At 35.2% G+C, this 12,283-nt stretch overlaps 1 protein-coding gene across 6 annotated transcripts in view; it reads right to left on the bottom strand.

Moving 5' to 3' along the window:
- The window catches only part of SHOC2 (SHOC2 leucine rich repeat scaffold protein), a 110,033-nt gene that overhangs the window by 14,561 nt on the left and 83,189 nt on the right, over positions 1-12,283 (bottom strand). For all 6 annotated transcript variants that reach the window (XM_045438884.1, XM_045438885.1, XM_045438883.1 and 3 more), the window contains one exon: positions 2,510-2,640. In XM_045438884.1, coding sequence (XP_045294840.1) covers positions 2,510-2,640 — 131 coding nt within the window. The remainder of the gene's footprint in view (positions 1-2,509; positions 2,641-12,283) is intronic.

Below are 12,283 nucleotides of genomic sequence, written 5' to 3'. Positions count from 1 at the left end.
GTCTCAAAAATAAATAAACGTTAAAAAAAAAAAAAAATTAAAAAAAAAAAAAACTAGTCTATTTTCAGACAGTCATCAAATGGAAAAGTATATAGTCATTTTGCTGGCTCTGATTTCAGCCATGAGCCCCAACTGAAAACCACTTTCCTGATTTTACATGCCTAACCCAGCTTGAATGTCTAGTAAGTGCTGTCTAATGGATTTTATTGTTTTCCTTACTGTGCTCATTATAAATGCAGATAATTACATATTTGCATTAGGAATATGCTGCTTCCAAAGCACACAGACCACTTTTTTTAAGTACTTATTTGAGACTTAATGCTTTCCCAGATTTGGACAAGGCCAGTCAAGGATTTTCCCCAGAGCTTCTCTATCTGAAAACAGGCCAGTTTAAATACATGTGCACACACACGCACACACCACTTCTTCCACAGCAAGACTGAAGAGAGCTGTTCTCTTTATAATTCTCTTATCAAAAATAAATCTTGACTAATTTCAGTCGCAAATATTTTATGTGAAACTACTTAGTACAATGTCTGTATCCTAAGAGATACCAATAATTATTAGTTTCCCCCCACATATAAGTGGATATAAAAATTTTTTTTTTAATTTTCTCACTTTTTGAAATTTAATAAGTACCCAGTCTTTGTATTTAGTCTTACAGACATTGTAAAAGTAGTCAATCTTATTTAAGCTCACATCCTAAAAGAATCCCAACAAGGTCTAAATACTGTGCTAATTACTGTTAGCAAAGGGGATGATATTAAATAGTAGAACCCCACCCATTTTTACCATTCTAAATTACCGCTAGCAAAGAAAGACAAAAATCCAGACAGTCTAGCTGTTAGGGCTGTATCTACAATCTGTGGATTCTATTCCTTATCCTATTTAAAACGCAGGGTGAGGGGAGCCTGGGTGGCGCAGTCGGTTAAGCGTCCGACTTCAGCCAGGTCACGATCTCGCGATCCGTGAGTTCGAGCCCCGCGTCAGGCTCTGGGCTGAGGGCTCAGAGCCTGGAGCCTGTTTCCGATTCTGTGTCTCCCTCTCTCTCTGCCCCTCCCCCGTTCATGCTCTGTCTCTCTCTGTCCCAAAAATAAATAAACGTTGAAAAAAAAAAATTTAAAACGCAGGGTGAGATACTGTCACACAGCAGTGGCAGTAAACTGGTCCATCCTAAAAGACTACAATCCTGGAAAACTCATTTTTGTACTCTGATCAGTCTTCTAAAAATCCAAACAGCCAGAATAACAAGCAAAATTAATAGGTACTACTTTTTTCTGTATCCCTAAGAAATCAATTAAATACATTTATTTTATAAACTAATCACTACAAGCTCATAGCTTCATGTACTCAAATTGTTATAAATCATAGTATGTATCTGAAAATATCCACCCAAAGCAACTTTATTTTTAACGTTTACTTATTTTTGAGAGAAATAGAGAGACAGAGACAGAGCAAGTGCACACGTGCCAGCATGGGAGGGGCAGAGAGAGAGGGGGGACACACAATCCAAAGCAGGCTCCAGGCTCTGAGCTGTCAGCACAGGGTCCAATGCTGGGCTCAAAGTCACAAACTGTGAGATCGTGACCTGAGGCAAAGTTGGGACACTTACCCGACTGGGCCACCCAGGCGCCCCCAAAGTACCTTTATTTTAAATTCAAACACACACACACACACACACACACACACACACACACACACAAACACACACGGGAAAACTAAAAATAGTCTAAAAGGTCACTTACATCAAACATTTTTAATTCTTAGGAAAAAAAGACTTTTTTGCAAAGCTCAATCAATTAAGTCCATAATTCCATTCTTTTATTTGTTAGAATACTACAGTAAGATATGCTTGAATAAACCATAAGCAAACATACAAGTTGTGGGTATGATAAAATAATATATAGCAAAAGAAGGAAAGACAAAAGAATATTGCATTCTGCCCAATAAATCTCTAAGCAAAATAAGTGAAAATATTTTTTCATAGAACAAAACCCAAATTAAAAATAATGTGTTAAAAAATAACAAATTTTGGTGACTGGCATATGCTAAATAGGCTTTAATATTATTGTATACGCAGGGTAATAATATGGGTCATGGAAGTGTTGTGGCTAATATTAATCTGATTAATAAATAGTATGTTCTATTCTATGTAGCTCATTCCTTTCTTGTATGATCTTTCTATAGGACTTCTTAAAATAACTGAACTGGGTGGGGTAGAGTTTTAAAACAACTAACCATACAACTTTTCCTTAATAGCATTTGCTGTCAATTCCAAAATGACACAAGAAAGATTTCTACGGGAAAGTAGCCATTGATCTCTCACTTTAGTTTCTCTCTTTTATACATAAAAAAAGAAAAAAATTAGTGTGTTCCTATAATCATACCTATTCTTTCTTCTTTGGAATATTTATCTTAGTGGTGGCTAAATGTCTGTAGCATGCTCATTATTTAAACAATCTCAATAATCAAATTATTCACCCAGCTGTAAAGATTTACCACCTCTCACCTCTGGTAGAGCAGAAATGTTATTGTTCTCTAAATTCAGCTCTTCAAGGGCACTGCATTTCGCCAAGGATCTGGGTATTGCTGACAATCTGTTGTATCTCAGACCAAGACGACTTAAACTGGACAGGTTTCCTGTGAACACAAAAAAGAATTTTTTTTTTTTAAATCTGATGAACTTGTCACTCTCCCTGGCAGTAATATGAATTACTGTGAAGTACTATTTCAGCAGGATCCTTAATTCCTAGCACCAAGGAACTACACACTACCCTTTCAATTAGGATGAAACTGAAACCACTTTTGTGTCCACTTGTCTTAGAGAAATAATGAAATACACAGTCATAAAGTCAATTTTAAAAATGAATTATTACAAAGTATTGGCATACTGTAATAACAAATTGACCTATTTAGATATGGCCTAATTGAATGACAAAGTACTGTATCTTTTAAATTTATAATAATCATCCCATTTGTATATATGGGATCTTGATCCAACAAAGAACAATGGTTATATATAAAAATGTTCATGTAATTTTAACTAAATTTCCAAATTTCTAAAATGGCATTACTTAAAATACAAATGCACAATTATTTTGTGAGATTGGAAAGGTTCAGTATTTTTCATGAATTTAAATACAAACGTTCCAAAATTTCGGAAGATCAACCTGATGGTAAAAAATTTCTGAATTTTTCTTTTAAATTCCTTTACATTAAAATTTTTTTAGAAAGTTAAAGTTATATTCTCTCTTAATAATCTAATCATAACCAATTTTAAGCACAAATTAGCTACAACTGAATACATTAAAAAGCAGAGTAGAAATATAAGCAAGTTTATTGGCAAGTTACATGTAAGCTTACATAGATGGGTATGAGGATACCTGCCATCATAAAAAATTTAATCAAACTTGATTTCCCAAACAATATACACTAGAGAACAAGTTTATTTTTGATACCAGAAAGGGGAAAAAAAAGGTAACAGTTACAAGAATTTAGTTCAATGTAACTATTTGTCATGGCTGGTTAATTTCTTTTCTGACTTCACATTACAACTGTTGCTGTCACATTTTTAGATGGGCCAGGTTTAAATATCAAATGTAGCCTCTAGTTTTAAATTGAACAGTATTACCAGTGTTAAAAAAATTACAGCAGTAGATAGCTCCTGTGCCACACTCAACTTTTTGGAGACCAATATTTTGATGTCTGTCAACTTCTACCAACTTTCTGAAGTCTTCCCATTTCTTTCTCTTTGCTTTGACCATTTCTCAGAAAGTTATTGGGTAACTTTCTTTCTGAGATGTAACATTACCACAGTACTTACAGAAAACACATAATTAGCTTTTAACACAAATTAAGCCCTGGAACCCCACGAGGGCGGTCACTATGCCTCATAATCCTATCTAGTCATCACTCATCTGCATCGTTCCCTCTTGCTGAAGAGATCAGTGATTAAAGTTGTAAAAAATGATTAAACAGAGCCAATTCTTACTCTTTACATCTCCAAGACAATAATTAGTCATTCATAAAGTATTCTGACAATACCATAAATCTAGCCAGCATTATATAATGCAGAAAAACTTAGCAAACATTTCAATTCCTGTAGGAATTGTAATTAGACCTATTCCAGAGGTATGTTATTTTCTTTTTTTTTTTTTTTTTTTTTTTTTTTTAATTTTTTTTTCAACGTTTATTTATTTTTGGGACAGAGAGAGACAGAGCATGAACGGGGGAGGGGCAGAGAGAGAGGGAGACACAGAATCGGAAACAGGCTCCAGGCTCTGAGCCATCAGCCCAGAGCCCGACGCGGGGCTCGAACTCACAGACCGCGAGATCGTGACCTGGCTGAAGTCGGACGCTTAACCGACTGCGCCACCCAGGCGCCCCAGTATGTATGTTATTTTCATTTACATTACTTTCTTATGATAGTGTCTGGAAACTGGACCAATAGTTTGCTGGTTCTGTTTAAGCAAGATTCCAATAGGCAGAAAACTGAATTCAAAAGCAACAATAAAAACTATCACTTAACAAAAACAAATTAATTTTGTCTTTAAAATGTTTTCTAAATTAACTAAGGATGCTTCACTAGAATCTTTCTAATGACATTCTGGTAAGATGTGTCAATTTTGGAGGGGGGAAGAAAACAAGCTGAGGCTTGGACTTTCCAAAGCCCCAGAGAATTTAGAGAATAGAAATAAGGGCAAGAATAATATTTACTATTGTTATTACTGTATTATGACATTGAATATGATACAAATGTTTCTTAAAAGTTGGGTTGGCAAAAATAAAATAAGCTGTTTTATGATGAAATGTTAATTATAGTCATATTTGTAGTGACAAAAATGGGGTCAACCTATTTACTCAAGAATACATGAAGAATTACTTAAACTGGAGACACCACAGTGTCAGACAAAACACAGGATTTTACATGATCTATAGGACTCTGGGAAAGTTACTTAACTGAGACTATTTCCTCATCCATAAAGTGGGGATAACACCAAATATTCCAAAGCGTGGCTCTAAGGGTTAAATACAATGTGCATAAGATATGTAGCACAATGAGTGATACATAACAGATGGTCAAAACATGATTTTATTCTATAGAACATGTCTATATTCTGCTATATTCTATACCTATTAAAATTATGTTACAAAAATTTTAAGATGTGACTTTATGATGTTAAGTGAAAAAAGGTAATAAAAATTATGCATTTTGTATGATCTCAACGATGTAAAAAACAAGTGGAAAAAGAGTGGAAAGAAAATATCAAAACTAAAGTTATCTCTATGTGGTAGAATTACAGAAGGTTAAAATGTTTTTCTTTGAACTTGGCTTTTCCTAATTTTCTATAGCTTTGTCATTTATTATTTTTTTAATTTTTTTCTTAATGTTTTTATTTATTTTTGAGACAGAGAGAGACAGAGCATGAGCAGGGAAGGGGCAGAGAGAGAGGGAGACACAGAATCGGAAGCAGGCTCCAGGCTCCGAGCCATCAGCACAGAGCCCGATATGGGGCTCGAACTCACAGACTGTGAGATCATGACCTGAGCCGAAGTCGGACGCTCAACCGACTGAGCCACCCAGGCGCCCCTATAGCTTTGTCATTTAAAAACATTTTGATAAAAAAAATCTGTAATTCTAAAGTATTTTAATTTTAAAATCTGCAAAATCTTTTACCATTCTTTTTTTGAATGAATATTTTACATTATGGAGAGGTTTTATACTAATGTAGAGGTAAGACATTTGGACACTTTACATTGTGAGGCTCATCTTCTGCATAAAGGGTAGATATGAGATAAACTGCAAAAACAGAGTGTGGTGGTTTGAATTCTTAGATAGACACCCTGATTAAAAAGAAAAAAGGCAAAAGATGATAAAATACCTAAGAAACAGCAGAAAGAACCATCTGAGGGTAATAAGCATGGACTTTAGCATAAGATATGGGAAGAGACTTACCAAAGCCACCAACTAGTTACTGGCAAAGCAAGAATCAAACTCAGAGGGCTCCTTATATCAAGTAATCATTCTTCAAGATCTCTACTGATTGTGCTCCAGTTTGCTTGTTATACCTCTTGACACAGAAGCAAAATATGATCATTCTTACTCCCATGCTGTTGGTCCATGCTGTAGTGCTCGTGGAATACATTTTTATTCCATACGGAGTCCAACAGATTCATTCATTTATGAAGCTTTCCCTGGCCATTCCATCAAGACCTCATTGATTTTCCTGTACACTGGACTTATGGCTGCATACTGTTTTCACTATAAGATGGCATTTAATTATACTTGTTTTTATGTTGTCATTTCATAGATGAGTTACCTCCACCCAATAGACAAAACCCTTTAAGTAACAGACCTTACATATTTCTATCTCCCCACAGAGTATGCTTCAGTGCTAAGCACACAGCAGGCCTTCACTCATACTATCTTTTTTTCTTTAATGTTTATTTATTTATTTTGAGAGAGAGAGAGCGTGAGCGAGTGCACACAGAACCCGAAGTGGGGGATGATCTAAAAAACCATGAGATCATGACCTGAACCGAAATTAAAAGCCTGATGTTTAACCGGCAGATGCTTAACTGACTAAGCCACCCAAGTGCCCCTATTCTGATTTTGAAAGTGAGAAATTCAAAAGTTATTTTGCTTTTGGACGATAAATTTTAGGAATCTGCTTCTATTTATTGGGCTTTTAAGTTGATAAGCATTTAGAATTTGGTTACCATAACTAATCTTTTGTTATTAGAGAAAGCTTCTAGGTCTTGATCAGAATTAAAAATGTTTAAAATATTGTATTTCTGTACTATTCTACTCTTAACAGTGATTGAATGAAGCATGTCAACTGATGGAACAAAATTATGGAGTCTTTGCACTTTACTCTTCAGGCAGATTTCAAAGACTCCTTGGCAAATGCTTCAGCCTTTTATTAAATGAAACAGGTTTCTTCCACAGGCAAAGCAGTGGTATGAAGGACAGAAAGGGATGGTCTGTCTTACTTCCATTTTTTTCCCTAAGGTTGACTGCCTTTTTTACCTTTAACTTCATATAGCAAATTAAACTTTTACTATAACATTTTGAAGCTCTTTAAAATCAGATGTTATCACTGCGTGTAGAAAAATTTCCACCTTGACCAGCCTTGTAGCTATAGTGGCCATAGGGCATGGGAGAGGCAAAGAATAAAATATTTCTTCCTTCCTTCCCTCCCTATTTTAAAATGAGAACCAAAGAAAAGCATCTCATATAATTTTAAGATTTTACATTTTGCTCCCTAATAGAGAGAGGAGGACAAACAGTAAAATGTTTTAGTTTCTACAGTATTAAAAAGTATTAATGGGGGTGCCTGGGTGGCTCAGTCAGTTAGTTAAGTGTCTGACTCTTGATTTCAGCTCACGTCATGATCTCAGGGTTCCAGAGATCAAGCCCCACTTCGGGCTCCTGCTGAGCATGGAGCCTGCTTGGTATTCTCTCTCCCTCTGTTTCTGCCCTTCCCCACTCATGTGCTTTCTCTTTCTCTCTCAAATAAATAAATAAATAAATAAATAAATAAAAATAAAAATAAAAATAATAATAAAAATAAAAAGTTAGAACAGGTTTCTTTAAACATTATAAAACGAGGGGAGCCTGGGTGGCTCAGTGGATTAAGCATCTGACTTCAGCTCAGGTCATGATCTCACGGTTCAGGAGTTTGAGCTCTCCCATCCAGCTCACTGATAACAACTCAGAGCCTGGAGCCTGCTTCAGATTCTGTGTGTGTGTCTCTCTCTGCCCCTCCTCCCCTGCTTGCACTCTGTCTCTGTCTTTCTCAAAAATAAATACGATCTTGTATCTCCCTCTCTGCCCCTCTTGTGCTTGTGCTCTCTCTCAAAAATAAACATTAAAAAAATTTACAAAATGAAAATGATGTAGTCAAAATGCCACATGACATTATCTAATACAGAAATTAGTGGTTATTTAAGCAAAAATAGTACCTCCAACTTTCTTGAACTTTTTCTTTTTCCTTTTTTTGGTGGGGTAGAAGAAGTTGAACTTCCAAAACTGTAATCTGTAAGAATATGCTATTCTGATGAACAGCTCACATTTGTGAAGCCCTTACCACTTTACTGAGAGCATGGCATGTTCAGAGTCATCCATATTTTGCCAAAATCCATTACTCTCAAAAAAAAAAGAAGGGTGAAATATCAAAACTCTCTTGTGCCAGACAAAAAACCTGGACATCAGAAATCTGATATTTACTGTGATTCACCCGCTGCAGTGGTTTCAACTCTAACCTCTTTCAGTAAGCAGGTTTTACCACAAACTAAACCACAGCCTAGAAATCAAGCCATAGCTTGCTTCAATGTTGAGCCATTGTGACTAAGAAATAAAATCAATGTTGCTGAGCTTCTGTGTATAAATGTAGGCTGATCACTGCCAATCACTGGCATTTAGCTTTAAGTGCTTAACTTTAAATGTAAGTTGTTCTGTGCTCTGCTCTGACAGCTTGCTTTCTTATGCTGTCAGATTTTTAAATTACAGCAACATCAAATGGCTATGAATTAAAATTGGATGCTTTTAACTTCAGCAAATATAATCAGCATCTTTAGGTTAATTCAGTATAACTTTTGAGTAAATTTCTTACTCAAATGATCTTAATCTTATTTTAACAAAGTCTCAAAAAAAAAAAAAAAACACAAATCAGAAAAGACACACAGTTTTAATGATTAAATAATGTCAAAGGTTTTTTTTTTCCAGAAATGGTGAACTAAGAAACTAATATCAACCTGAAAAGCAAGCAATATAAAGAATTCTTAAATGAAAACCTTTAAGAATGCCACCATTAAAAAGAAAACTAGTAAAGCTGCAATATGAAGTTGCACTGCAATTACCTAAAACGTAATTATTAAAACTCTACTTGTTGCTATAACCATAATTACTGTAACATTTCTTCAGAGCCCAGTGCAACAAAATATCTCTGAATTGTTCTGTGCTCCAGCCTCGAAGGCCAGGTCTTGTTGCAGATTTCTTTCTTTATCTCATTTGAGAAGAAATAGAAAATAAAACATTTTTTCCAATTTCAGACCTTTCACCACTATCCACCACTGGTTTCAGAAAATCACCAGAGTTATCTCAGAAGGCTTTAACGAAACAAAATGACTGCTGTAACGAAGTTTAATTATTTTCTTTAGTCATAAGTGACTCTTGAATGAGAAAATATTTACATGAAAGAGAATACACTTTTTACTCAGCAGGGTAGACTAACGGTTAAATCAGAGAGACTGTAAATATGTTTTTAAGTACTCTTTCACTTAACTGCAACCAGCTGTCTCCTCCCCACTTCCTTCTGCCTCTTCACAGAACAAGGTGTAAATGGCAGTGACTACTGCCAACCAGTGATAACTACTCTAGGAGGGTTCATGTTAATTAAAGAAAGGGGTAAAAACATCTTGGTCTACTTGTAAGAAAAAAAAGGCAAGGAAATAAAGTGATTTTTAGAAAACTGACTGTCAGGTGACAATTAAAAGATCTCATTTCAATTGTGAATTAGGGCAAGTTTCTCTGGTCCAGAAAAAAGAGAGTAGAGCAGCTGCTCAGGACTCAAATCAACTGTGCAGGACAGGTGTTCATTTTTGTTTGTTTTTCAAGTTACACTTTTCAAGAAGTAGACTAGGAAAAAAAAGGAAAAGTATCAGAAGAACCATATTCCAGTTAGTTTGCTACTGTTTTGGGGTGAATTTCTCTTCTCCAATAAACAAGAGGAAGAATCTCAAAGGTCAATTAAGACTGTTACAGACCAAGACCCAAATGTTCAAATTTCTCACCAAATCTCAATCTTCTGCTATACAAAATACTGGGGATGAGAGGGATGGAAAAGGCAAAGTAATTATTTTAATAATAATAAATGACAGTATTATAGGGGCACCTGAGTGGCTCAGTTGATTGTCTGACTCTTGATTACAGCTCAGGTCATAATCTCATGGTTTGTGAGTATGGGCCCCACATAGGACTCTGTGCTGAGAGCATAGGACCCTGCTTGGGATTCTCATTCTCTCTCTCTCTCTCTCTCTGTCCTTCCCATTCTTGGGCGCTCTGTCTCTGTCTCTCTCAAAATAATAAACTTAAAAAAATGACAATATTATAAAAAATTATAATCAACATTACTTATTCACTTTGCCATAATTTGGATTAACAGTTATAAATACTCCGTTTGCTGAAAACTATCAAAGCATATAAAAATAAATAAAATATTAAATTTTTTCTTATTGTTGGGGCACCTGGATGGCTCAGTTGGTTAAGTGGCCAACTTCGGCTCAGGTCATGACCTTGCGGTTCAGGAGTTTAAGCCCCATATTGGGCTCTGTGCTGACGGCTCAGAGCCTGGAGCCTGCTTTGGACTCTGTCTCTCCTTCTCTCTGCCCCTCCCCTGCTCATTCTCTGTCTCTGTCTCTCTTTCTTAAAAATACACATTAAAATTTTTTTTAATAAAATTTTTCTTATTGTTAATATTTCAGTTCTCATTGATTTCCAATACATACTTGTAACCTGATCACATAGAATATGCTAGAAGCGAGGCATTTGTGTTATTCTGAGATGATATCTTAACCACAACAGATTAATAATGAAGTCAAATGTTTTCATATTAATAAACATACTTAAAATATAGTAAATCTGATAGAAGAAGAGATACATACAATTAAGAAATCCAGGAGAAAGGCGGCTACATGGCGAAGTCACTCTTTGTCAGAGGAAGTAAATCCAAGACACCCTGACCCCAGTCCTAGTAAATGTAAGATTTTATCATCCACTACCACCTATACTTCCTCTTTTTGCCAGGGCTGTTCATTTTTGTACTTTAATTTCATCCCCCTTTGATTGTTATTTAACATAACAGAGATATAGACACATGCATAAAATATTAAACAAAACATTGTTGGACTATTTAAGAGTAATACCAGGGCTGATTGAGGAACAAACCCTATATATATATCCATTTGATCAGCTGAAAGAGGAGAGGAAATTATGTGGGTATTTAAGAGAAAAATCATAAGCAGAGACACCAAGAAGTATAAAGGCCCCTACACTAGAACTTGCCTGATAACGCTTAAGGACCAATAAAGTGTTTAGCATCTATAATATCCTAAGAAATATACAGTGACTAAGCATCAGTGAGAGGGATAGGAGTATTAATACCAGTTCAAGCATCTTTAATTTTGGTTTCCCTAGCTGATTTGCAATAAATAACCTTTATTTTTCTTTCTACAACTGAGCAAGACTTTAATTTTATAAAAGAAGTTGCTTTTTTAAAGTGCTTTTATATAACATTCCACTGAAAACTGATCATGTTAAGATTATGCATTATTCTTTCTTTTTTCCTTTACTGTTGCCATTAGTTGGCTGTTTAGAACAAGCAAACTTACAGACCTATCTTTCAATGTAGGAATATACAATCTATGTAAATAGGTCTACATAACCCAAGAAAACTATAATAAGTATATAAACTACAAAAAACTATCAAAATTAAACCTATGTGTTGAGTTGGCTCAGAGTATCCCAGGTAAATGGACCATGAAAGATCAACACTAAGAAGTTATAATAGAGTTCTTAAATATACTAGAGTTCTTGAATTTCAGAAATGAAGAAAAGTACTCTGCATGGCCAGGCAAAAAGATTAAGTCACTTATAATGGGGAAAAAATTGAACTGGCCTCATACTTTTGTACATTCAATGCCAGAAGACAGTAGAACTCTCTCTTAGTTTTACAAAGATTCTTAAAGTAAACAAAGCTGGACCCAATGATTTTTATATCCATCCAAACTGTTCAAATATAAAGATTACAAACAGAGATGCCTGGGTGGCTGAATCAGTTAACTGTCTGACTCTTGGTTTTGGTTTAGGTCATGATCTCATGGTTCGTTGAGTTCAAGCCCTGCATCAGGCTCTGTGTTGACAGCACAGAGCTTGCTTGGGATTCTCTCTTTCTCTCTCTCAAAATTAATTAATTAATTAAAAAAATAAAAATAAAGGCTACAAACATTCTATAACTAGGGAACGGTTATTTATGAACTGTTTCTAAGAAAACACTACAAGACTGACTTAAGCCAACCAAGAGATGACTGGGACAACTATGGCAACAGGACTGTCAATGAACATGAAGATGAAAAAGAACCAGAGATCAGTCAGCACAAGATATACCATGAATGTCCCAACAGTGTAATTAACACAAATTAGGAGGAAATAAGGACAAAAAAGGACAGGTAGTAGAATAAATTTACTGATTGCCTCATCGATGTCATTCCACTCAGTAAACAC

Source organism: Leopardus geoffroyi, chromosome D2 (genome assembly GCF_018350155.1).
Source record: "Leopardus geoffroyi isolate Oge1 chromosome D2, O.geoffroyi_Oge1_pat1.0, whole genome shotgun sequence".
NCBI classification, from domain to species: domain Eukaryota; kingdom Metazoa; phylum Chordata; class Mammalia; order Carnivora; family Felidae; genus Leopardus; species Leopardus geoffroyi.
The sequence above is the reverse complement of the archived record's forward strand: the minus strand, read 5'-3'. Positions and strand labels throughout refer to the sequence as shown.